This window comes from Taudactylus pleione, unplaced genomic scaffold (assembly GCF_031769625.1).
Source record: "Taudactylus pleione unplaced genomic scaffold, aTauple2 ptg000360l, whole genome shotgun sequence".
NCBI lineage: Eukaryota > Metazoa > Chordata > Amphibia > Anura > Myobatrachidae > Taudactylus > Taudactylus pleione.
In genome coordinates this window covers 6685100-6712703 of record NW_028284761.1, presented here as the reverse complement: position 1 = coordinate 6712703, position 27604 = coordinate 6685100, and the positions used below count along the sequence as shown (strand labels likewise).

The following is a 27604-nucleotide window of genomic DNA, read 5'->3' as shown; positions in this document are numbered from 1 at the left end:
GCCATCAGCCTCCAATGCTTAGCGGCCATCAATGTTTTCTCTTCTGATGGTTGAAGCTTTGCCACCAATGGCTGAGGTCCGATATATTTCTCCGCCGTCGTTGGTTAAGTCCCCATGGTGATGTGGCAACGTTTTCCCCTCGTCGCATGCCGCTCAGCCCCGCTCTCCAGTTGTCCGCACTTCGATCGCCCACCGCTATCCACACTGCTGCCACCGAATCTGACCATCAAGGTTTTTATACCATCGATGGAAGTTACCAATGGCGCCATGGCGAACATTAATGGTGAACCATTCCATGTCCATCCCTAGGTCAAATACCCTCCGGTCCGAGAATTACACCGGAGCCCTTTTCCGGTATTCCGGTAGCGCCGGGCTGCTGGTGATGGGAGAAAACCTCTGCTTAGGAGCGAGGATTTGGTTGGAGGTCGCAAGAGGACTCAAAAGTAGTCGCATATGGTTTAATGGTAGCAATATGGAGTGTTCATTTATTTGGGGGAGGAAGGGAATCACCAATTTTCTGAAACCTAAACAGACCCCAGGTAATGTGTGTGTGAGTGGTGACTGTCACATGAGACCCATGATGAATACATATGGCAGCATTTGCCATAGTCACACAGGAGAGTCAGGCCCTTGCCTGCTGTTGTGAAACTGCAAGCCCCAGCATGCCCGGCCAACAAAATACTACACTTCCCCCTTCACACTCTGCTGGAGGATCACGGGAAATGTAGTTCCGCTCTCCCTTCTCCCAGGATGCCGCGCAACTCTTTACTCCTGGCACGCACGCACGCACGTTTCCCCGCCCTCCTACTGGCTGGTGACGTGGGCGCGCTGGCGTCAGGAACGTGCGTCCCAGCTTCCCAGCCAGCGGCCAGCAGCGAGTGAGCGACTCCTCGTCTCCCGGCCGGGGCTGCAGCTGCTGGAGGCAGAGACCGGTCCTGAGCCGCTGCCCGCCCTGACCCTGCCAACCCAATGGGCACACGCTGAGCCGGACTTCGCCCATGCCGGTGCCCTCTGGGTAATGGCTGCTATTGTAAGCCCTGGCTGTGGTTATTATTATTATAATGATTATTGCTGCTGCTATTATTAGTGTTATTATTAGTGTTACTGTTATTATTGTGGTTTTGGCTATTATTGTTGTTGTTAAGTTTTCTTGTTATTATTATCATCACCCCAGTGCTGCTGGGTCCATGTGACATTTTTTGCACTGCCCACAGGCTGCTGTTTAGCAAATGGTAATATCATCTAGGGGCCTGATTCACCAAGGAAACTCCGGGGGCTTATACGCACGCAATCGGCCGACTGTTGCATATTGCGCGAACTTGCCGCGGCGATAGGGATCGCAGTGATCACGCGGAGTGATTTACAGGAAGTGCCGTTTGTGGTTGGGTGGGGGGGGGGGGGAGAGAAGTGTGGTCGGGTGTACGCAGGCGTGCCAGTGCATTTCAACGCTGTGCACTACGATGCCCTACGCGGCCTGATAGCGTGCGATGAAGTTAGCAATTCCGGAGTAAGGTCAGAGCTTGTGCAAGTGTGCGTGGGGCTGCGATGGTACCCGATGGTTTCGCAGTCTTGCTAAACATTACGGAAGTGTGTAAGGTAAAGTGGGCGTCCTTGTGTTGTGCTGCGGTAGCATAACGACCACAATGGATTAGCAGTTGCGTTCTGGAGTGAATCGGACACTATATCCCAAAACCCATCTGATCTCATGTCATGTGGTGATGAGGTAATCAAGTATATATGTGTGTGTGTGTATATATATATATATATATATTTATTTATTCCAATGCGGCCCGCACTCACTGCAGCAATAGTTATCCGTGAGGGGTGCAACTTAAATGAAACCACACATATCCAGGGTCCATCCATTCCCAATGGCTTGAACATTACATGGCAATTTGCAAACCGTAACAAAGGTCTCACATGGTGATCGAAACGTTGGACTTTGCCTAGTATAGGACACTGGTGGTATGTAAATAAAAGGACTTATTTACCTTTTCTGCAAATGGTGAGTGTCCTCATAATTTTTGCTATATATATATTCTATTCCTTGCATCCATCCAATTGGTTAAAATGCCAGGTGCCAGCCAGAGGAGATGTACAAATCAGGTGAGAGTAGTGCCGTAAAAATGGTTATGTTTCCTTTAAACTAAAATATACTTATTAAATATATATGCACAATGTTTTCGGCCACTCCACTGCCCTTTGTCACTTGAGAAAGCTTAGTGGAGATGCCCACAATGTTTTCCTGTGGCAGTCATCTTCGTTTGATCATTGGCTGGTATGGCGTGCCCACCTTCAACAAAGATACAGGTTGAGTCTCCCATATCCAAATATTCTGAAATACGGAATAATTTTGGCATGACTCAGATAATGACACCTTTGATTTTTGATCGTTCAATGTACACAAACTTTGTCTAAGGCACAAATTATTAATAATATTGTATAAAATTACTTTCAGGCTGTGTGTATAAGGTGTATGTGAGACATAAATTAATTTCATTTCTGTACACAAACTTTGCTTGAGCCAAAAGATTATTGAAAATATTGTATAAAATGACCTGCAGGCTGTGTGTATAAGGTGTATATAACACATAAATGTATTCTGTGTGTATATTGGGTTCCCATTCCCAAGGTATTTCATTATGATATGCAAATATTCCAAAATACGGAATATTCCGTTATCCAAAATGCTCCTGGTCCCAAGCATTTTGGATATGGGAGACTCAACCTGTACAGATTGAGTATCCCATATCCAAATATGCCGAAATACGGAATATTCCGAAATACGGAATATTTTTAGCATGACTGAGATAGTGAAAACTTTGATTTTTGATGGTTCAATGTACACAAACTTTGTTTAAGGCACAAAATTATTGAAAATATTGTATAAAATTACCTGCAGGCTGTGTGTATAAGGTGTATATAACACATAAATGCATTCTGTGTTTAGATTTGGGCCCTATACCTTAGACATTTTAATATAATATGCAATTATTCCAAAATACGGAATATTCCGATATACAAAATGCCCCTGGTCCCAAGCATTTTGGATATGGGAGACTCAACCTGCATATCTATCTCATAAAGCACCTGCAAGGTGGGCAAGCTGGGGCACAGGGTAAGCCCCGGGATAACCCATGGGCACGCTCTTTAAACGAACCCACTTTTCTATAAAACTCCCTCGTATAGCGAGTGTCCCATTAGGAGAACCGATGTGTGACCATCCCGAGATTTTATCCACACTAGTTGCAGATTGGTCAAAGGGGGAGATGTATCAAACCTTGGAGAGAGAGCAAGTACCAACCAATCAGCTCCTGTCATTGTTCAAACACAGCCTGTAAAGTGACGGGAGCTGATTGGTTGGGACTTTATCTCCATACACTTTATCTCTCTCTCCAAGGTCTGATGCACTTGCCTCAGTGGTGGAAATGGCAGATAGCGACACGGATGTGAAACGGTCATATAGTGCAGGTGCAGGGAAGGTGTCTGGACGTGTGGCAGCGTAGCCAGGAGCAAAGGTTATAAGGCTGCCAAAGTCTTTCGTTTAATGCATCCTCGAAAAAAGAATCATATTCTCATCAGTAATAATCATTTATTACCAGCGCACGCATATTCCGCAGCGCTTTACAGAGAGCATTTCAGGCATTCGCACCAGTCCCTGTACCGTTGGAGCTTACAATCTATATTCCCTATCACACACACTAGGTTTATTTTTTTTTGTCGGAAGCCACTTAACCTAACAGTGTGTTTTTTGGAATGTGGCAGGAAGCCGGAGCACCGCGAGGGCACCACGCAAACACATGGGGCTTGATTCAATTCAACGCGAATTGAATAACACCGGGAATGAGCTCCAGGAGCTATTCAATTCTGTGCGCTGTTAGGTCGGGGAATGCCCGTTCTCACGCCCCTCGCGTCTTAGGGTGTTTAGCCGCGAGAACGGGCACTCTCCGACTGAACTTGCCGGCGCGATGCTGTTTCCACCACGCTAAGGGCAGAAAGCAGCATCACGCCTGTACTTTTGGATTTCTGCTCGCACCCCAGGAGGGATGCGAGAAGAAATCCTTAGTCTGCTTAGCAGCGCTCTGAATTGAATAGCTCCGGGAGCTCATTCCCGGCACTATTCAGTTCGCATTGAATTGAATTGAGCCCATGGAGGACGTACAAACTCCACACAGATAGAGCCTTGGTCAGAAATGTTAACCACTACTCCCATAATAGTCATTATTGTAAAAACTTTAGACTCTATAGGTTGCATTCAAAGGTGTCAATGAAATTTAATGTTGCTTAATATAGGGATGCTTATAATAGCTGTGTTATGCTGACACACATTCAGGACCTCATTCATAGGCGGTCGCTCGGGAGCGATCGGTCGCACCCAAAGTGACCGAGAATATGCAAAACGAGCGCTCAGTCGCAAAGCACTTCGTAAGCGCGGAAACACCCACAACAATGAAAGCACACCTATCTCTATGGCCTAATTCAGAGCCGGTCGCAGGCGGCAACCTATGTCAGCACGATTAACACCTGTTACATTGTTAATTGCCTACAGACATCGGTTGAGGCAGTAACCATCGCCAGCACTCGCAATGCTTAAGGTAGACCCTGGGCTACTCTTAGCTCTGCCAGCAATAGCGTCGTTATTGCAACGAGATGACGTGTGTGATAACTCGCTCAGTAATATATGCACGCCCTTAAAACGCCCTTTTTGAGGTCAACCACGCCTGCGTGCGCACCACCACACCCCTGTTCACAAGCACCTTCCCCTGTAACCACCCACAAACGGCACAAAATGTCAATCACAGCTACGACCTCGTAGTGACTAGCGAGCAAGAGGATTGCGGTCGGGAAGACAGGCTTGTGCACGCGCACTGCCAGGTACACGCATGCGCAGTTGAAAAAAACATCGCTCGCTACGTCCAATCGCTCCGTGCGACCGCCTCTGAATGAGGTCCTCAGTGCTATACTTGCCGATAGGCACCAAGCAGGTTCTAGGTGACGGTTTTCTAATGCAATTTAGAGAAAGGAAGTCAATTGTTGGTGGTAACTTTACATCTGACCAGACTACACATTAATAAATATATACATCATATATATATATATATATATATATATATATATATATATCTATCTCTCTATCTCAATCTCACATTTTAGATGCGTATTACTGAGCAGTGGTGTATAATATCCCATATGTGAATAGGTAGCAAACATCAGGCAAGAATTTCCTAATCAGTTCATTGATATGTAAACGGGGAAGTTTGTCAAAGAGAACTCTATTCTGTTACAATAGTATCTGATAATGTTCCTCTGTTTCCAGTGACGGCAGGAAACTTGCTGAAGATCAGAGCTGTGAATGAAGCTGAAAGGACTCGCTGACCGTAGGTACATCCGACTATTACACCCCCAATGCATGGTTGACGGAACGCACCTTTATCACATAAAGGACATAAATCGAATCTTTCCAAAATTGTCCCGGCTGCCCTGAGGGCACAGATACACCTCACTGCTTTCAGAACAATGGTTCGTTCTGTGTTTGGGGGTTGGGTTGCACATGAATAATGCTAATGGATGCTTCGAAGCACAATAAACTCTTAAAATATTGCGTTACATAGAAATTTGAATGTAGTCTCCTGTGAGCCGTCCTGCAAAATTTGATGATCATCGTTCGGTAGCTGTAGCCACATAAAACAATAGGCGTACACTTGTTTGTTCCCTCCGCATTTTCTTACATTACCGGTAGTATTCCATTGGTGCCAAACGTTATTACGCAGCCTTCTGCACAAAAGGATTGACTCCCTTTTGGGTTTTAGAACCCCTGTTGTTGCAATGTATGTGACATATTTATATACAGTGAAGTATAATTGTGCAATCAGGCTTTTGTTTTGCTGCTTTTAGTCCCAGAGAACAGACCAGGTCTGTAAAAATGGATTGGAGGCAACCCGGCTTGTATATAGTGCATCCGGAAAGTATTCACAACGCTTCACTTTTTCCACATTTTGTTATGTTACAGCCTTATTCCAAAATGGAATAAATTAATTTCTGTCCTCGAAATTCTACACACAATACCCCATAATGACAATGTGTAAAAAGTTTTTGTTGAGATTTTTGCAAATTTAATTAAAAAAAAAACCCTAAGAAATCGTATGTACATAAGTATTCACAGCCTTTGCTCAATACTTTGTGTATGCACCTTTGGCAGCAATTACAGGCTCAAGTCTTTTTGAATATGATGCCACAAGCTTGGCACACCTATCTTTGGGCAGTTTCGCCCATTCCTCTTTGCAGCACCTCTCAAGCTCCATCAGGTTGGATGGGAAGAGTCGGTGCACAGTCATTGTCAGATCTCTCCAAAGATGTTCAATCGGATTCGAGTCTGGGCTCTGGCTGGGCCACTCAAGGACATTTACAGAGTTTTCCTGAAGCCACTCCTTTGATATCTTGGTTGTGTGCTTAGGGTCGTTGTCCTGCTGAAAGATGAACTGTCGCCCCAGTCTGAGGTCAAGGGTGCTCTGGAGCAGGTTTTCATCCTGGATGTCTCTGTACATTGCTGCATTCATCTTTCCCTCTATCCTGACTAGTCTCCCAGTTCCTGCTGCTGAAATACATCCCCACAGCATGATGCTGCCACCACCATGCTTCACTGTAGGGATGGTCTTGGCCTGGTGATGAGCGGTGCCTGGTTTCCTCCAAACATAATGCCTGGCATTCACGCCAAAGCGTTCACCCAAATGCACCTGCGCTCAATTTTGAGCTTCATGGCAAAGGCCGTGAATACTTCTGTACATGCGATTTCTTAGGGTTTTTTTTAATAAAATTAGCAAAAATCTCAAACTTTTACACGTTGTCATTATGGGGTATTGGGGGAGATGTACGAAGCCCAGAAACGGTATCAGCGCACGTTATCGGTACCGCTTCTCCCGATGTATGATCGGGGGTCTGGGCGGTAAATGACAGGGGCGCTTTGCGCCCCTGTCATTATCGGCGCTGCTATCTACAGGATAGCTGCGTCGACGGCAGGGCTATGTACGAACGGTCATAACGCATGACCGTTCGGCCAGCTGTAGCTGTCGTTATCCCCTTTGGTGGGCGTGGCCGGCCCCACTGACCTCACTAGTGATGTCAGTCGGAGTGCTTTTGGCTCTGATAGAGCCAAAAGCACTCCAGGGCTTGCGGCAGCGAGACCCTACCGCAAGGGTCTCATCGCAAGCCCGATGGTCGCGATGGTCTTGACCATCATTTTGGCCGCTCGTATAAGCTATGGGTGGTCACCCACAGCTATGCGAGCGGCCAGGAGGCCGCTCCATTTTTAGGTAGGAGGGCCCTGATTCAGAGCGAGTGCTCTGGTCAGAGCGTCCGGCTCTGAATCAGGCCCAGTATTCAAAGCAAATACAGAAATAGCTGAGTTAGGCATTTTTGAAGCACTTCCACGTGCAGTGACTGGGAATCCCAGATAAACTGGTGATGTCGCCATGGATTCCCTGTGCACGGGATGGGAGCCCCAATACCAGTGTAAGGGAGATTCAGATCCATCTACTGAGATGCAGTGTTACCTGGATCTAATATCAGCTTGCACCCTGTGTTTGAGACCTGACAGCACCAGATGTAATCCTGTAAGTTTCTCCACAATACACAGGAAGCACCTCCCTCCCTGCCAGGCAGTATGTGTGACATACATTGTGTATATATATCATTTACCTGCACTGCTTTGTGTCTGTTTTACCCAGTGACTGTCATTTCTGAGATTATTATTGATTACTTATGTAGCACAAACCATTACACATAGGATAGGTGATTAATTAGCATGAGACTCATCGCCTCACTGGAGCTTCCATACCGCTGACATGCCTAAGCTATGGTCCCATTTTCCCAGAACCATTAACCAGATAATGTTTTTGTAGTATGGGAAGAAATCCACGCAGACATGGGGAAAACATACAAACCCCACACACAGTGCCCTAGCTGGAATCAAACTCATGACCTGACTGCTGTGAGGCAGGAACGCTGATAATTCTGTCCCTTTGCTGCCCAACATTTGTCATCTTAACGCTGACCCCCATCCCCCTTTCCTCCTTGCACATAAGTATGTTGTACCGGCGTCCGGATGCAGCCTATCGGTAGACATATAACACAGTCTGGCATTGCTCTGGAGTGCTAGGCTGTTACCTTGTGGTTACACTGTTCCGTATTGCACTAATTGGGTAATGGTAATTATGGGAAGAGTCATAGAGTAATATAATCTATAAACTTTTCCAACATTTTACCAATAGAAATGCTGTTTTATCCTGAAAAGTACAAGAAATGTGCAGAGTGGACAATCCTCCCTGAGGCTGCTCTCTTTATGGTGCCAAATATTAGGATTTGGAGGTTACAGGAAATTGAACGGACAAGATGTATAGTTGATCCAATGGAGACAGTAACATGCTTTCTGTCCTGTAGGTAAATACCCCTCAGGATGGCTGTCACACAGTTCCGTCTCTTCAAGATTTGCACGTGTCTCGCATCCATCCTCTCCTTCTTCAAGAGATTAATATGCAGGTATCGCTCATCTGGCCTCTCCAGCACGATTATTTTTGTATTTTGTTTTTTACATTTCTAAAATTTGTTTTCCATTTTTACTTGGAGGATACAATAAAAAGGGATACGACAGGATACTGACCCGTGAAACCAGCTAACCCAAATAGCATTTAGGATTATGGCCCTCATTCAGAGGCGGTCGCAAGAAGCGAGCGCTCGCTCTGAATGAGGGCGGCCGCTTGACTTTTGAAGTGCGGCCTCCTGGTCGCTAGCTAAGCTGTGGGTTACCACCCACAGCTTTAGCGACCGACCAGGTTGATGGTCGCGATGGTCAAGACCATCGCGACCATCGGGGCTTGCAACGAGACCCGAAGGTTGGGTATCGGTAACCGCAAGCCCCAGGGAGCTTCCTGCTCTGATCGAGCAGGAAACTCCCCACTGACATCACTGCTGATGTCAGTGCGGCCGCCCACAAAACTGCCTCCGTTTGTGAAACCACCCCCCGTCCCGCCTACAAAACGGGTCGAGCTGTCGATCAACATCGACATCCTCCCCTTTTGTAGTGAGCTCCGGAGCGAGAGAATTTCTCTCTCGCTTCGGGGCAGGCGCACGCGCAGTGCGGCCGCTGTGCGTGCGCAGGACCTAAACATCGACCCGGTTACGAGCGCTCAGCGCTTGCGACCGGGTCTGAATGAGGTCCTATGTTTGTTAGTTTGGGATTATTCCCGTTTTATGAGGGTTATATTTTGTATGTGTATTTTTGTCAAGTGAAACAGGTGTTTTGTCTAGTACAATATACAGCTCTGTTAGTATGTTGCATGGCCGTAACTAGAGGGTGTGTAAGCGATGCCCTCACGCAGGGACCTGTGGACGGTACAGTGGCTGCACCGTGGCACCTGCATTTGGGTAGCAGGGTGCCTGGAACGCACCGGGCAGGCAGCCTGGAGGGTGCTTAGAACGCTTCTGGCAGTGCCCCACTTACTAGAGCCGGCGGTGGCACCCCTGAGCTTGACGTAATGACGCCACTGGTTTAGGGGGCGAAGATGGCTTATAGCCCACGGTCACCATGTTACTGTGCTGGTATGTTGTAACATAGCAACCAGTCAGACCTTTAAGTTTATTGTCTAACCTGCATTTTTGTAGATAGAGAGCAAAGCTTTGTCTGCTTGGGTTGACTAACCCCCCCTACCCTCATTTGTCCCACCATCCTTTAAATATTTTATAACGCTGTGTTTAATCCCCACCTTCTCCTTGATAAGTCCTCCTAGATCCAATATTTATGTGACGTCTCCTAAATCCTTTCATTTTTGTAACCTTCGTTTTCTCTTAATATTATGAGGTCAGGCGGTGGTAGTAATATCCATGAACGGGATAGGAAAATCTTTACCAAAGTTGGAAATGATAACCTACGTCCATACATGTGAATATTTAGGCTAAATGATTCTCCAATCTCTACCCTTTAAGGTCTGGGCGCGGCAGGAAGCTAAGTGGCGATCAGATAACTTTGCCAACTGCAGTAGACTATTCCTCTGTTCCTAAGCAGGTAAGCTGAGGCCTTCTGCCAACCATAGCTCCCATTGTGTCTTCTACTTGTCTCATGTGATTGACCGACAGATGGGAATTGTTCAGCAGGTCTGTGAGTGAGCGCGTAAAAGGCATCTATGATCCATACATGACCCTATCACATCTGTTCCTACTATTTTCTCCCATGTGTGTTCAACCCATGTCCCACTTTCACTGCTTCTCCCTCTCTGGCCTAAGCATGCCGTGAAATAAAAATCAGAGCTAAGCACACTGCAAAAGTTTGGGGACGCTGGAAGTTGTTATGGCCTCCATGGCGTATATCAAGGAAATTAACAGTAATATTCTATTTTAGAGGAAAGCCCCTGTGCACAAGGTACAACAAACAGTGAGCACTCAGTACTTCTGTCACTTACATCAAAACACTTAGGGGCCTATTCATGATGATAAAATTATCAGTAGTAATACCGTAGTTTTGAACTCGCCGCACGTTCATTATTAAATTCAGACCTATTCATCATTCCTCCATTACTCAAGTAACGCCTCCAAAAAGCTGCTATTTCTGTGGAGAGATGTTTTCGGAGGTTAAATACTTCTCCCCTGCAGCGTTGTCTCCCCAGAATCGCTGTTGGCTTTATTCTATCTGCGCATTGCGCCTTTAAAGCTGGGTACACGCTGGAGCGATGGGCATTCGTTCCAACATCGGAACGAATGCCCTTGAACAGGGATTGCCTGTCCACACTTGAACGAGTTAACTGCAATGATCACTGTTCTGTCCTTCATTAACTTACTACAGGTCGCTAGCGATAGGTGTGATCTGCAGCACATCAAACCTAGCAACTGTCACTAGCGACCTCGGGAATGCCCAATCGCCGGTACACACTGATCAATGCAGGCAATTTGTCGTTACGAAACTGTAAATTGGCTAGTCAGTGTGCAGCGTTCGTATTTATAATCCTTCTAACGCTATTACTCTAGCTGCTTATACGAGTGTGTGTGTATATGTGTATATATATATATATATTTCTACTTCAGGGTCCATAGGGGTCCACAGGGTGACCTTGGGGTATAGCTGGATCCTGGATCCTCGGGCACCACGGAGTTAAAGCTTTTAGCTGCTCCCAGGATGCACTTGGGTCCAACCTCCCCTATACCCCGCCCCCGAGCCACAGGCACCTCAGTTTTAGATGGTGCCCGGCCGGAGTCGGGTCACCCTGCGGGGGGGGGGGGCTGCAGGAGCAGCCCCCTGAAGCTTTTTATTTAACTAGGTTAAATTTTATTTTTACATTAGTTTTTTTTTTTTCTCCAGAGCGGCAGCGCTGGGCTGTCTGTAAGACGCCCACGCTGCCGCTCCTTCTCCCTGCTGGCGCCGCGACGCCAGCACTGAACTGGGGATCGCGGCAGGGGAAGCCAGAGTCTGTACTAGCCGGACTCTGGCTTCCCCCGGGACTGCTGCCGGAAGACGCCGGGGAGATCAGGTAAGCCGCGCACCGCTGATTAGCGGCGGTGCGCAGGTAATGCCTTTCATATGCAGTCCCATGCCCCCGGTCTAGGGGACAGACCGGGGGCGCTAGCGGTGGCGGCGGGCCCCCCCTCCATCGGAGGCATACCCCGCCAGACCACTAGACCACCAGGGTAATTAAGCGGCAAGCGGGATGCCGCAACCTTGGGGGTTAAATATGCTAGCCAGGGGAGGAAGCCTTCCCTGTCAGCGGCTCCTCCCCTCAGCTCAGCGCGCCTTTCAGCTCGGAGTCTGGCGTCGCTGAGCTGCAGCTACTCGGCCACTCCTCCTCTGAGGTCTCCAGCGGCCATTTTCTTACTGGCAGCGTGGATACTCTCAGGGAGCACGCGGACCGGTCCCCCTGTGTACCTCTCCCCCGACAAGGACAGTGTACACAGCACTATAGCCCTCCCAGACACTGAATCTGGGAGGTTGATTGTAGTGGAAAGGTGCAGTGAGTATATCTTCCTGCATGGTATGTGACTTTTGCTAGTGCTGCCTGTCTGTGTCTTTTTTCTACTTACTGTCAGCCTGTACCTATCCCTTTCCTTCTCCTACAAGCCCTACAGGTGTGCGGGGGAAGGGTGTTTCTACTGACCTCACCTATATAGATCACGTATTTGTGAGGTCCGTCACATACAGTTGTGTGCTACACGGTGCCATATTGTGGGCTGTTGTTCAGCACACTGGTGAGTGCGCACGTTTTCTTCCTAAGTCATGTCTGAGGAGGAGATTGAGCACTCCGGGGCTCCAGCATTGTTCTCCTGCAGGCGCTGTTCTGCAGGAGTGGATAGGGAGGATTTGTCACAGGACGGCCTGTGCGGACGGTGCCAGGCGGTCCCTGGTATGTCTAAACCTCCCATTTCGCAGGAGCCACCATGGGCGATGTTTTCCCAGGTGCTGGTGTCCATCGCGGACCGTCTGTCGGTCCCGACTGCCGCCCCTACTAGGGCGTTGCCCCAGCCTGCCATCCCCCATTCCCCGGGTGTCCCACAATTATTGCAGACTCCCCCGGGGTCTCAGCCTGTTGGTCCCTATGCGGGGTTGCCAATGTATATTCAGTCCACCCCTGTGGCACAGCCGGCTGTGGTGCCGTTTCAGGCTCCTGTGACAGCTCCTCCACCCTGGGTGGATGCGCTTTCCCACACTGTCCAAGATTTGGCGGCAGCATCTTCGGCTTTTCAGTCGATGTTGCGCAGTGACGTGCCCTCCAGGGCGTCTAAACGCTCAGTCATGGCACAGGCTGCGCATCTTTGGGATTCTGAGGGGTTCTCGGATGATGGTGAGGTACAGGATGACTCAGCCTCAGATGCCTCAGTCCAGGAGGTAGACACTAAGTCTTCCATCAATGTGCGGGCTCTGGTTAAGGCGGTGCGGGCTATTCTTCTGATTGAGGATGAGGCACCCGCTCCCAAGTCAAGGTATCCTAGTTTTAAAAAAGCTAAGGTTACTTCTACAGCGTTCCCCTTGTCTGATCAGTTGACTGATCACATGGCGGTGGCCTGGCAGACGCCCAGTAAGCGTTTCCTGCCACAGAAACGCTTGGCGTCCAATTATCCATTCCCGGAAGCGCATTGTAAGAAATGGGAAACTCCGCCTGCAGTCGATTCCCATGTAACACGCCTCATCAGGAGTGCTACTTTGCCATTGCCGTCTATATCCTCGCTGAAGGATCCTACGGACAGGAAGGTGGAGACTTGTCTAAAGTCTATTTATTCTCTCTCAGGGGCTGTAGCCCGGCCGTCCATGGCCATCTCCTGGGTGGCCAAGGCCATTGAGGGGTGGGCCAACGCCTTGGAGGACACGTTTACGGATGAATCTCCGGACGTCCAGAGGGCGTTGTTAGGACAGATGAGAGATGCCGCCTCCTACATTGGAGAAGCATCTTTGGATGCTAGCCTGTTGACCTCTAAGGTTTCGGCGGCAGCAGTGTCTGCTCGTAGATCCTTGTGGTTGCGGTCTTGGAGAGCAGACGCGGATTCAAAGAAAGGCTTGGAGGCCTTACCTTTTAATGGGGAATTACTATTTGGTCCGGACCTGGACAAAATAGTAGATACCCTGGCAAAATCCAAGTCAGCCTTCCTCCCTTCAGCTACTACACCTGCTAAGGTCCGGAGCTCGGCGTTTCGTTCCTTTCGGGTTCAGGGCAAGGCAAAGGGTCAGTCCTTCCCGAGGCAGTCCGCACCCAAGACCGCCTCAAAGCCAAAGAAGCAAGCCTGGAGTGCTAGGCGCCCTTCTTCCAAGCCAGAAGATAAGCCTTCTGCGTGATGGGACGGGCCTCCCTCTGGGGGACCCCAGAGTGGGAGGCCGACTTCTTCAATTCGCCCAGTGCTGGCACAATACAACCACGGATGCCTGGGTGCGAGAAGTGGTCTCCCAGGGGTACGCCCTGTGTTTTCGGCACAGGCCGCCTTGCCAGTTTTTTTTGCACAAGTCCTTCTCAGGACAAAACCAAGGCCTTGCAGGTTCAGGAAGCCATAGAGGCCTTGCTGACGGCGGGGGTCATTATACCCGTACCACAGTCTCAACGTGGGATGGGGTATTACTCTACGCTGTTTCTGGTGCAGAAACCCAATGGCTCTCATCGCCCCATCCTCAATTTGAAGTCCCTGAACAGGTTTCTCAGGGTTCCCAAATTCAGGATGGAAACTTTGCGTTCCATCATACTGGCGATGGAACCGGGGGATTATATGGTCTCCCTGGATATCCAGGACGCCTACCTCCATGTGCCTATAGCAACATCGCACCAACGGTTTCTGCGGTTTGCTATTCTCCACAACCACTACCAATTCAGGGCTCTACCCTTTGGTCTCTCCACGGCACCAAGGGTATTTACCAAGGTGATGGCGGTCATGGCGGCTCACCTTCGGAGCCAGGGGATACGGTTGCTACCGTATCTAGACGACCTCCTCTTGCTGGCAAGCTCCCCGGAGGTACTGATCCAGCATCTCCACCTGACGGTCGCTTGTCTACAGGCGCACGGCTGGTTGATCAACTGGAAGAAATCCTCCCTCATCCCATCACAACGGATGGTTCATTTGGGGGCCCTGCTGGACTCTCGTCAGCAACGGATTTTTCTGACTCCGGAGAAGGTCTCCTCCTTACAGCTGCGGATTCACAGTTGTCTGAGCAGTGGCAGAGTGTCGGTGCACTCAGCGATGAGAGTTTTGGGGTCCATGGTGTCGGCATTCGACATGGTGGAGTTTGCCCAGTTCCATTCCAGGCCCCTGCAGGGGCTGATTCTTTCAGAATGGAACGGATTGCCACACAGGATCCGCTCTCAGATGCTGGTGTTGTCCTCGGAGGTGCGTCTGTCCCTAGCCTGGTGGCTGCAGACAGCGCATCTCCTGGAGGGGCGCCCCTTTTGGATCCCGGAATGGGTTCTGCTCACGACAGATGCCAGTCTCTGGGGTTGGGGGGCGGTGACGGGCTCCTTGTCACTTCAGGGTCGTTGGTCGGCGGAGGAAGCGATTCTTCCCATCAACATCCTGGAACTGCGGGCAGTATACAGAGCCCTGCAGTTGTCCGGCACCGCTCTTCACGGAAGGGCCGTTCAGGTGCAGTCAGACAACGCCACCACGGTGGCGTACATCAATCACCAGGGAGGGACTCGCAGTCGAGCTGCGATGTCGGAGGTGTCCCGCGTCCTGGCTTGGGCGGAGCGCTATCTTCCAGCTCTCTCGGCAGTTTTCATCCCAGGAGTCCTCAATTGGGAGGCAGACTTCCTCAGCCGTTACGATGTGCATCCCGGGGAATGGTCGATTCATCCAGAGGTATTCCAACTACTCGTGGACAAGTGGGGGCTGCCAGAGCTGGACCTGATGGCGTCCCGTCACAATCACAAGCTGCCTGTGTACGGGTCAAGGACAAGGGACGCAGGCGCAAGTCTGATAGACGCGCTGTCGGTGAAATGGCTGTTTCAACTGGCTTACTTGTTCCCTCCGATATCTCTGCTGCCTCGGGTCCTGCGCAAGTTCAAACAGGACGGAGGCACACTGATCCTGGTGGCTCCAGCGTGGCCCAGAAGGCCGTGGTACTCCGATCTGCGGAGCCTGTCCATCGACGCTCCGTACCTCCTACCTCAACGGCGGGACCTGTTGTCTCACCCGGATCTGGGTCGACTATCTTTGACGGCGTGGCTCTTGAGACAGCCGTCCTGAGGTCTCGGGGCTTTTCTAGCTCCGTTATTACCACCATGCTGAGGGCGCGCAAGCCTGCTTCCGCGAGGATCTATCACAGAGTGTGGCACACTTACTTTCAGTGGTGCGAGGCCAGAAACTATGATCCCCAGGTGTTCCGAGTTTCGCGTATTCTGGCTTTCCTTCAGTCCGGTTTGGACTTAGGATTACGTCTTTCTTCACTGAAGGTACACGTGTCTGGTCTGTCGGTGTGGTTCCAGCGCAGGATCGCTGCTATGCCGGACGTACACACCCTGGAAAAAGGTGTTTTGAGAATCCAGCCTCCCTTTGTGCCACCTGTGGCCCCGTGGGATTTGGCGGTGGTTCTTAGGGCCTTACAGGGTCCTCCTTTTGAGCCCTTGGAGTCAGTGGAGCTCAAGTGGCTAACTTTTAAAACTGTTTTCCTCTTGGCAATTGCTTCTGCCAGGAGGGTTTCAGATTTGGGGGCGCTTTCTTGTCGTCCCCCTTTTCTGATTTTTCATCAGGACAGAGCGGTGCTTCGCACTCGTCCTGATTTCCTGCCTAAGGTGGTTTCCAGGTTCCACATTAATCAGGAAATTGTTGTACCAGCCTTTCAGTCACCTGATCTTTCGGCTGGGGAGACTTCCTTAGACGTTGTAAGGGCACTCCAGGTTTATGTGGACCGGACTAGTTCTGTGAGGAAGTCGGATTCTTTGTTTATCCTCTTTGGTTTTCACAAGAGGGGTTGGCCTGCCAACAAACAGACTCTAGCCCGTTGGCTTCGTTCTGTTATTATTGAGGCTTATATGCAGGAGGGTTTACCTGTTCCAGCCTCTGTTAAGGCTCATTCCACTCGGTCCGTGGGCCCTTCTTGGGCTGCTAGCCGTGGCGCCTCTGCTGTTCAGCTCTGTAAGGCGGCCACCTGGTCTTCCATTCAGACCTTTTTGAGGTTCTATGCGTTTGACACCTTTGCCTCTCAGGATGCATCCTTTGGGCGCCGGGTTCTCCTATCAGCACAGGAGCGTCCCCGCCCTTAGTTGGACTGCTTTGGGACATCCCCAAGGTCACCCTGTGGACCACTATGGACCATGAAGTAGAAAACAAGAGATATGGTAAGAACTTACCTTTGTTATCTCTGTTTCTACGAAGTCCATAGGGTCCACAGGGCACCCGCCCTGACGCACCTGGCTTCATATGGGCTCTGTGACTGGTCACCGGTTTTCCGTCTCCCATTTCTGTGAGTATGGTTCTTGTGTGTTCCAGTCTTCCTTCTCTCTGTTTCGTCTCCTCCTCCGGCCTGGGCTGCTTACCAACTGAGGTGCCTGTGGCTCGGGGGCGGGGTATAGGGGAGGTTGGACCCAAGTGCATCCTGGGAGCAGCTAAAAGCTTTAACTCCGTGGTTCCCGAGGATCCAGGATCCAGCTATACCCCAAGGTCACCCTGTGGACCCTATGGACTTCGTAGAAACAGAGATAACAAAGGTAAGTTCTTACCATATCTCTTGTTTTATATATATATATATATTATACACACACACTACTGCTCATTCATTTCAATACACCATCCAAATAGTTGATTTTTCGAAACGTAATGAACAAAAGAAGCTAGTTTTGTAATGAATACTTATTTTCTCTCAAAGTATCCACTTTATCGGCGATCACAGCAGTGCAAACGAAGGGCATTATGTCGGTTACTTGTCTAAAGTTTCAGCTCCGATTGCAGCTCACTTGTAGCAATTCCCAAGGGTGATTTTTGGCTCGTTACTTGCACATCTCAAACTCCTGTCCAGATGATCCCGAAGGTGTTCAATTGGATTGCAATAAGGACGATGGTTTGGCCACACCATATTCTTCAGCACCTGTTGTCATTGTTTTGACTAGAACATACTTTTTGAAAAGACTGTTGGTCTGTAGTGTGAAACCACGACCAATAAGGCGTGTGCCGGGAAGGGATGGCATGGCGCACCAGGTTGTTGTAGTATTTTGAGTCCATGATTCCATCGGTTTTTATGAAGTCACCAACTGCACCACCTCCGAAACATCCCCAGACCGTAATGGAGCCTCCTCCATTCTTGACTGTGGGCTGAATGCACACCTGTCGCACGAACTTGCACCTTTTGGACCGAAACACCTCAAACTTCGATTCGTCTGTGAAAAGAATATTATTCTACTGTCTATTGGTCCAGCTCCTGTGCTTTTTTTTTTGCACGCAATGGCTTCTTTTTATTATGGACCTAAGCAATGTTTTTTGAAGGGCTGCAACACATCCCTTCAAGCCATTGGTCTTCAAGGTGGCGTTTGACACTCTTCTCTTCCTTGTTTCCGTTAGAGCAGCACGGAACTGACCGGTTGTTTGGAACACACTCCTGATAAATTTGTCCTCCTGTTTTGTGGTCACTCGAGGTCGTCCAGGTCGTGGCGATCACGTACAGTGTTTACGGCCGATCTCTTGAGGGTATACTGTACGCCACCAAGAGAAACCTTCTGCAGGCAAGCAGTTTCACACAAACTGTGTCCTGCATTTCTCAAAGCAACGACTCTGTTTCAAAACACCATTGGGCAAGTATCTGAAATCACTACGAGAACCTCGTAACCTTGCGGGCGTAAATTGTTTATTTTCAGGGATCCGACATTAGCCGGCTGTTAGCATACCTCCAAACTTCTTTACCTCCAGTAAGAGGGACCTTGGCGCATGGCCGAAATTAGGGGGCATGGCTTGGTGTGGAATGCTGTACCCATGAGTCACAGCAGGTGGGACAAAGGCAGGGAGGGATCTGCATTGATTGCACTGCTGCAGTTACACAAATGGTAGGTTGGGAAGTATTTGGGTGCTGTATGTCCATTTAGGATGACGTACAGTTTCACTGTCCTGTTCAAAATTTGTTTCTTTTCGGAACTTGATGATTGGCATACTAAAGTATGGGGACTGTGGAAATTAGCGGGGCAGCTGTGTAATCAGGAGATATGAGCAATATCTGCTATGTTACAGGAATGATGAATGGCTCTGACACTTCATTTATACAATAGTAGGTGAAAATGTTATTTTTCACCTGCTTTTGGATGAATGAAGTGATGATGAATAGACCCCTTAGTATAAATCACTGTTTTCAGTAATAAAACAAAATGTAAGTTTTTTGTTTTGTTATTGTATAGAATATATTTTGCCCCTAGTTAGTTAATAAGTTTCGCCTCTGCTGTAACATCCTTCCTATAGCTCCCTCACCCTTGTATTTGTCATCAAGGCGGAGGAATGGAGCTCGTGGGACGAAGACGCCCCTACAAGTGTGAAGATTGAAGGTGGAAATGGGACGTTAGCTACACAGGAGCAAGATGAACCCGACTACTTCAAGGACATGACCCCAACCATCAGGAAAACGCAGAAGGTGAGCGAGTTTTGTAGATTTGCCCATTTCATGACCTGAGTTATTTTATTTTAGAACTTTCTGTAACTAAGTCACAATTTTTTTTATTTAAAACAAACAAAAAAAATTAAAATAAATAATATATATATATATATATATATATATATATATATATATATATATATATATATAATGCTATAAATAAATATATATATATATATATATATAGAATGCTTTTCTATGACATCACTTGTTCTTGCCCCTGTGTAAATCTGGCTACACACTTGAAAGAAATATCTGCATATGATTGTTCATACACCCTGAACAACCATCACTGCCGTCTGCCCGGGAGATGCGTCGCGCCTCACTTCTCAGGAGGCCTGTGCAGCAAGTGTACGAGTGGTCAGACGATGTTTCTGCCATCAGCTGCACAGCCGATGCAATATGTCTGTGAGCGACGTCGTTCAGACATATCATCTGTTCACACTCGCCGACACATACACCATAAATCGGCCGATCAGTTGAACGCCCGATATGTCGACCAGTGTGTACCCAGCATAAGATACAACCAATCCGCACACTGTATTTTTGCAGAGCAACTCTGTCAGTCACTGCTTGCCTGCTGCGGAGGAATGACGGACAAGCATGCAGATATTGGCTGATGATGGCAAAGTCTCCCTCTTTCCTAGAACCGATAGAACATCAGTCATTTACTTGCAAATAGTAGTAAAGTGATGATACTAATTGCGCTGTTCCTTTTAGAGGATGATTTCGTAAAAATTACCATTTGTCTTAAAATAAAGAATTAAAGTGCATTTATTTAAGATAAAAAAACCCTTTGAATACATAAAGCTAACAAGTGACAGTGTATCATTTTATTCAAGGTATAGAAAGTGCATGAAATAATGAGTGCAAAAAATACATGTCATTGTACTATGGCTGTATATACAATGACTATATACAAACAAAAGGTTCTGTGCCCCTGGTTCATACCATATGGCAATGGTGGCGTGAGGCACAACGCATTTCGGATTAAACCTTTATCAAGTGTATCTTGCCTGTGGAACCCTGGACTTCCAAGAACCCTGCCAAATCTTTGGGCTAAGCTGGGTGGTGTGTTGACGAGCAGCCTGACTCTGGACCTTTTATGTCCCCATATACGCTCTCCCCACCATTATGGTATGAACCAGGAGTACATAACTTTTTGTTTGTATATAGTCATTGGATATACAGCCGTAGTACGATGACATGTATTTCATGCACTTTCTATACCTTTAATGTTTACATACGTATTCAGTTTTTTTTTTTTTTTTTTTTTTAATCTTAAATGCACTTTAATTCTTTATTTTAAGACAAATGGTCTAATTTTTACAAATTCATCCTCCTAAGGAACAGCGCAATTAGTATCATCACTTTATTACTATAAGAAATTTTTTTTACGTTGGATTTGTAAAACGGGAAATCGCTGCTGGTACCATAATTTTTAGCTCTCTGGTAATTGTTTTGGAAAGGGAAGTGCAATACTGCTTTTATTTTTCTTACGTAGTTATGGACCCCTGTAGCGTTTCCACACACTGAGTGTTTTACGGATTCCGAGATGTACGCTAATGCAATCGCAATGGCATTCTCTTACGGATCACAGTTGCTATATTTCTAATGCCTTCCAAAGCACGGCCGAGCATAGGGACACCCCCTGCTGCCTTCTCGTATCCGTACGACGACGTGCAACAGCGTAAACATCGGTACTATCGACGCACATTGGCCAGTCACACAGCATGTAAGGCGAGTCTGACCAGCCGCAAACATTGCGGCTCTGCTGACACGCAGAGAGCTCTCATGAGATAGCAATGGCTAATTTATGCACGCCCATGAAACGTTCAGACACGCCTGCGTTTTTCTTACCACACCCCCTAAACGTGATTACCTTGTCACTCACTTTGCGAATGGTGTCTCTGTATGGGCGTAATCGCAATGCAATCGCTGCCAGTGCGCAGCGGCAAACAATCGCTCGATCTGCGTAAAGGCTTGGAGAAAAGCTCCGAATCAGGCCTTTTGTCCACAGGATCTAGATGATTGTAGTCGGTAATAGACGGACTTGCAAATGTAAACTGTGAGCAAGTAATTTCAGGGGGATAGCTGTGTTTTCTGCCAGCAGGTGGCACTGCGTACAGTGGGTTTAATAACATAATCGCGACTACAATGTGTTGACCTTGCTTCTCCTCCATGCTGTTACTTGCAGATTATTATTAAGAAGAGGGAGCCAATAAATTTCACTGTCCCAGATGGGGCCCTCGGATTTTCCAGCAGACTGGCAGCTACGCAGGATATTCCATTTGTTCATCAATCTGTGAGTAGATGTGTACATGGTATTTTTTTTTTTTTTTCTCCTGTTATATCGTTCTAGATCAGTCCAGTCTCTTTAATCTGCTAGGTTGAGGCACGTTGTGTCACCAGTTCCTGGTGAATTGATTGTATTAGTATTGGTTTAATCTGCCATACGGATTCCCCAACTGTGTGTAGGTGGTGAGCTCACTCTTTTTATAGCGCGTTTGTAGTTCTTTTGTAAACTGAACCAGTGTTGCTGAGCACACCACCTATAAATTCTTATAACTTCACGAGGAAGCCTTGGTGGAATTACTACGGCATCACTGGCTGGATCTTGGTGATTTGAGGGAACAAGTGAGGCGATGGCACTGATGGACCATGAATGGAATATGGCGTACGGCACCGGGAGAGAAATGGGCTTAGAATGTGGCTAGCGACAGATGTAACGTGTGAGCTTGTATCTGTGTGTGCTTGTATACGGGCAGGAAGTTACTCCTTTGTAGAACATCTACTGTCTGTCAGGCTAAACTGTTTCTACTTCTCCCCTGTGATGATGTAATGGCGTCACTCTGCGGAGTTCTGTCTCTGTCATGTGTCATTCAGATCTCTTGTCCTACAGAGCGCAGTGGTGGAAAGACACAGCTCCTACTGTCAGATATAAAGGAGTATATTTACTAAACTCCATGGTTTTTAGAAGTGGAGATGTTGCCCATAGCAACCAATCGCATTCTATTATCTTCTATAAGGTGCTAGATAAATGTTAAGTAGAATCTGATTGGTTGCTATAGGCAATAGCTCCACTTCTAAAACACCACACTTTAGTAAATATACCCCCAAAGCGTGTAACATTTGATCACCATGTGTTTCTAGGCAGAATTGGGGGATTTGGAAACATGGCAAGAAAACGCTAACGCTTGGGAAGAAGAGGAAGACGCTGGCTGGCAGGCTGAGGAGGTTCTAAGGTAAGGGCCCAGGCAGGCGGGTTCTGTGGTGCGGCTTCTGTTCTGGTCTATATTTTGTCACGTTTTTTTCCCAAATCTTTACCGGTTTAAGGTGCAATTGATGCCAACATTCATCGAAAAAGTGCTGTCATTTTTGGGGCTCTGACATGGGGGTTCACTATGGGTACCCCCGAATAGCCAACTGAAGGTATTTGTGGTGTTTAAACGGTCTCAAAAGGTGCAGTTTAGCATCTTTGCAAAACGGGTGAGGAATATCATTTTGCAAGTTTAAAAAAAAAAAAAAAAAAAATTGCTAGTCCCATCTTATTTGGGGTACCTGAAAATGGGTGCAAGCATATTTTTAAGTGGCTAAAGTTAACTTTAAAAAAAACATGAAAAATCCACCTGCCGCAATCAAAAAAACACCTGGGGCATACTTGGGCAACCCCCCGCCTCCCCCAAGGTCTAGTTCGCTGGTTTTAAAGTTTGTCCCTCAACTTTTTTTTTTTTTTTACACAGTTACGCTTTGGGGGGGTCTGTCCAAGGGGTTCTAGGGGGTTCCTGCAACGTTGCACCCCAAAACGCCAATTCTACCTCTCTGTATCGCCACCTATTCATAGGTGATACTTTTTCGCAGAGTTCTATTCATTGACTTTCCGCACCGGTGAAAAGTCAGATGAATTGAATACGGGGATAAATCCAGATTGGCTAAAATCACGTCGTCGGCGAAAAAGTATCGCCGATAACGGCTTTTCGCCAGCAATTGAATATGGCCCTATGAGGCTGATTCCAATGTCCACGGAAGTTGCCGAAACAGGTCCCAGCGGCTTCCACTCATTAACTAAAGAATTCTGCTTGCAGCCTATGGAGGTGCGAGCAGATCCCAAGGACCGTAATAGGCAGAAAATTGCGCAACATGGCTAATTGAAACTGCCCCTTTTATGGCTATCATTAGACGTAGAATTATTAGTTTTAACTTTGCAAGATGACGTTTCTTTTACGTTATCCTTTAGCTGTTTATCCCCCAAATTAGGGCTTATTTTCAATAACTCTACAATCTGGCCACAGATTATTCTGGGTCACACCCTCTCATTGGGTAACCTTTTCTGTAGATATTCCGTCCAACTGTTTGAACGCCTAAGAAAGACTGAATTATCACAGGAACGGGCTGCTGGTATAGCGATTACCTCAAAGGGGCCTGCCTTTGTCTCCAAGCTGATTCCTGCTGGTAGGCTACTGAGTTGCGAGCAGACCCCAGACTACCGTAATTGCTTTTGTGCTCAGCGCGAACTGCCGTCGGCAGCAGACGTCTAATTGAAGCTGCCTAAATGTATGTTTTGGTTCCAGTCGGAATGTCGACATGTTTAGAACGTCGAAAGATTTACATACTGGAAACCCCAATGTTGACACTTTTAAAAAAAAATATATCTACAAATGCAGTTCGGGTTGGGCTACGGTTAGGGTTAGTTTTAGGACAAAATATCAGTGTCGACATTGATTGTCGACATGTCATCTGTCCTAATAAAGGTCGACATTGATTTGGTCTCTGCTGCCTTTTCTGAAGCTGTGGCCCATTTAACATTTTTGAATGCGAGAAACGTTTAAGTAAATATGAATAGAATCACTCCGGCTTAGGCCCGTATTCAATTGAGGCGAAATGTCAGTTTTCGCGTGTTTTTGGCGGAAACTTTTCGCCAATGACTTAATTTTCGCTTGTTTTCACTTTACTCCGTATTCAATTTGAAAGACCCCCAAAGGTAAACTGTGTCAAAATGTTTTTAAAAAAGACTTAAGAACACCCCAAAAAAAGTCACTTTGAATTTGGGGACAGGAAAAAAAATGTTGGGGGACAAAGGTAAAAACTAGCGAACTTTACGCTGGGGGGGTCCCCAAGTATGCCCCAGGTGTTGTTTTTACACGATTTATTTCAACTTAACTTTAGCAATTTGAAAATATGCTGGCCCCCATTTTCAAGTACCCCAAATTTGCTGGGATAAATTATTTTCTGCAAAAAAACCTCCTGAATACTATTCTGCACCACTTATACAAAAACGCTATTTAGCAGCTATTGAGCCCGTTTAAAAACACCAAATACCTTCAGCAAGCCAAATCGAGGGGTAACATAGGGAACCCCCATGTCAGAGCATCTTTTGGGGGGTGTCAGGCTGATTTCCCCAAATCTGACAGTACTTTCCGCCTGTTCAAGTTTTGCCGGGTGCCGTTTTCGCCTACTTTCAAATTAAATACGGCGATAGGCGGGCATGTGTGCGATGCTTTTCCGCCTGCAAAACACGCGAAGTAATCAAAGTCCGGGAGGCGAAAAAGTATTGCGGGTCCGCTCCAATTGAATACGGCTCTGTCTGTGACTGTCGTCTCATGGTAGAGTAATGAGGGATCTGTATTGGATATAGACATACGTACACTCCATTTATACTGGTTGCAAGTGAAAATGGGTTTTACCAGCCTTGTATATACTACTTTGTACTGGAGATAGATGGTTACTGGTTGTCTGTTAAATGTTTATTGAAATTTGAACTCCCGTGATACAGATACGTCCTCATACCCCATTCGACTCTACTTGAGCCATGCGTTTTTTTGCCCGTAAATGCCTTGGTCACAACGTGATGCAGCTAGGATGCGCCAGCAGACTGCACTTCATTTGAAATGCGACACTTGTGTATCTGTGTATAACTGCGTCCGTATACGAAGCACAACGGAACTTGGGACCTCATTCAGAGCCGCTCGCATCCAGCGTATGCATATTTTTCAAAGTGACGCCATGGGAAGCGATCGCTCGCCAAGGAATAGCACACCCACTTAGGCTAATGGGTGTCTGCATACACAGAGCGTTCGCTTGCACAGCCAATGTAGAGACACCCACTAGCGCACGTAATCTCCAGAAAGTGTATTAAGACATTGGCACATCGAGCACCATCGGTAGCGATCGCAGCGTTTGTGGTTGCCTTACCGCAAGCACTGCGAGGACTTCAGTGTAAAAAACAAGCATGTGACGTGTACTATGACGCTGCCTGTTAATTATGCACGCCTTAAAAACGGAGTTAAAACACTCAGGCACGCCTGCGTTCGCACCTCCACTCCCCCGTTACTACTGCCATGCCCCTGTTACCACCCACAAACTGCCTCTCCTGTCACTCATTACCCTGGGCTGCCTTTACAGGACGAGCAAGTGGGTGGCGATCGCACAGAGTTGTTTGCGATTGCGCAGAACGAAGCGTGCACGTTCGCAAACCATCGGGCCGCTTGCGAGCAGCTCTGAATGAGATCCTTGGCGTGGAAGAAAGCCGGGGCATAAGTAGTATCGCACGGTACCTTGTGGCTCCCTCGCGCAAGGGCGTCTTGCGCCGCGTGACGTATTGAGGCTAGATGTATGAGGACACATCTGTACATCCCGCTTTAATCAGGAATTGTTTCTGTCCTACAGGAAAACTTTCTCCTCGTTAGGATGAGCAAGTGGTTAATGAGTATCACTGATTAATGTATAGAACATCAAATATCACATTGTGCAAAGCGCCATTTCTCTGCCCCCTAGAGGTGATCTGTGGTACATGGGACATGTCTAATGCTGGCCATACACTCTGCAATTATCGGGACGATCCGCCCGATATCGGCGGATCGCCGCGATAATTGCAGCGTGTATGCGGGCGACCGAGGGTTAAATATTGCTCGGTCGGGCATGCTGGATTGTCCAGCATGCCCGTCCGATGCGATATTTACCCGGGAAACTGTCGGCCGCATCGGGCAGTGTATGCCCAGCGCGGCCGACAGACAGACATTTCCTGTGTTCCTTCCTACGGAACGAACAGGGAAATGTCTCCTCCCCCGGGGGCGGAGCGCGGATGTCGGGCTATACACTGTGAGATTTCTCTCACAGTGTATGCCGGCGACTTCTGCGGCTGGCAGGCAGCCAGATAAAATGTCTGGTCTGACAGACATTTTATCTGGCAGTGTATGCCCAGCATAAGATTAGCAGCAGACATTGTGATATTACACCAGAGCCTCTGGAGGTGAATGTTCGTACATTTGATCACTGGACTTCACTTTGTCTGTGGTAAAATTGTAATAAGTTGAAACTTTTGTCCATGGAGGTACAATATTAACAGTATGAAAGGGCTCTCAGAGCTGCCTTGTTGCTGTGTAGCGTTGAGATCGAAATAATGCAATATCGTGCAGTTTATATGCGGTGAAAGATATTAGCAGCAGCTACAGAGCCGTGCAGAGAAAAAAAAATCCACTCCCTGAATGATGTCATACGATATCGTTCATCGTTTGCCAAAATCTGTCAATCTGTCATGTACATGACTGATGTCGTTCAGCACAGCCACCGGAATTTTCAAGGGATATATTTTGTGTTTCATCGCTCAGAAATACATCTGCTAATAGATAGGCCCCTTAATTCTATAATGGTTAGCACAGAATATAATGTCTCTTTTTACTTCACTCAGAGGAGGGCGAATTGTTTTGCGCACCCCCCCCACTGGGCGTTTATGGAATAGGCGTCTGACAGAGCGATTTCAGTTGTTTCTCATTTCGGGCACCCATTAGAAGTTAACGCGCTTTAAAAACACCGGATTTAGCCAGGCAAAGCGACAAACTTTGCACACAGTTTCTTCTCGCATTTCATGAGGCTGTGAGAAGACATGTCCCCACTGCGGCGTTAGGCGTCTGAACAATCGAATCGCTCCATCGGGCGCCTATTCATATAGATGCCCAGCAGGGGGTGCACTATCCAATGTATCATTATGGCTGGTTATGCATTACTGTAACTGAAATAAAAAGCTTTTGTTTTATTTTATTTTTTTAAATACAATTGATCACGCAGGCAGCAGAAAATAGCTGAATGAGAAAAGAGAACCGCGGAGCAGCAAAGGAAGAAGATGGAGAAGGATGCACAGCGCCACATGAAGAAAGACCAGAACAAAATTGGAGTGAAATTATCCTAACGTTTGACTGGAGATGTGGACGCAGCGGGCGCAGCTGGTTCATACAAACATTTCTACGCGTTTTACAATGTTTTCATGCTAAGACTCTGAACCTGGATAATGGGAACATTCGCAGCAAGTGGTGGCTGGGATTTAAGGAAACTGAGAACCCGATTTTATTACCTTTGGTTTTTTTTTAAGACTTTGTAATCTTACACCGGATCAGGATTGCCGCCTCAGACTAGCGCATGGGACTTTTTAAGATGTAAAGTTAAAGGAAAATAAAAATGGGTGTAAATAATCGATTGCTCCATTATGCTGTATGAAAATATGTAATTACTGAATAAATAATTTTAAAGAGA

The 27604-nt window shown here is 47.4% G+C and overlaps 1 protein-coding gene across 1 annotated transcript; it reads left to right on the top strand.

Moving 5' to 3' along the window:
* Positions 1–802: 802 nt before the first annotated feature.
* On the top strand, positions 803–27604 carry EBAG9 (estrogen receptor binding site associated antigen 9). Its single transcript, XM_088444382.1, has 8 exons — positions 803–1030; positions 5318–5382; positions 8437–8535; positions 9979–10057; positions 18917–19057; positions 21276–21383; positions 22232–22323; positions 27143–27604. The coding sequence occupies exons 3-8, from the start codon at positions 8453–8455 to the stop codon at positions 27162–27164; spliced, it is 525 nt and encodes a 174-aa protein (XP_088300508.1). The 5' UTR covers positions 803–1030; positions 5318–5382; positions 8437–8452; the 3' UTR covers positions 27165–27604.

What these genes read in the sequence shown, in the direction of transcription:
- EBAG9 (XM_088444382.1), top strand. Translation starts at nt 8,453, where the DNA reads ATGGCTGTCACACAGTTCCGTCTCTTCAAGATTTGCACGTGTCTCGCA. An exon ending in CCATCAGGAAAACGCAGAAG is followed by an intron (nt 19,058 to 21,275) that starts GTGAGCGAGTTT and finishes TGTTACTTGCAG; the next exon opens with ATTATTATTAAGAAGAGGGA. An exon ending in CAGGCTGAGGAGGTTCTAAG is followed by an intron (nt 22,324 to 27,142) that starts GTAAGGGCCCAG and finishes TTGATCACGCAG; the next exon opens with GCAGCAGAAAATAGCTGAAT.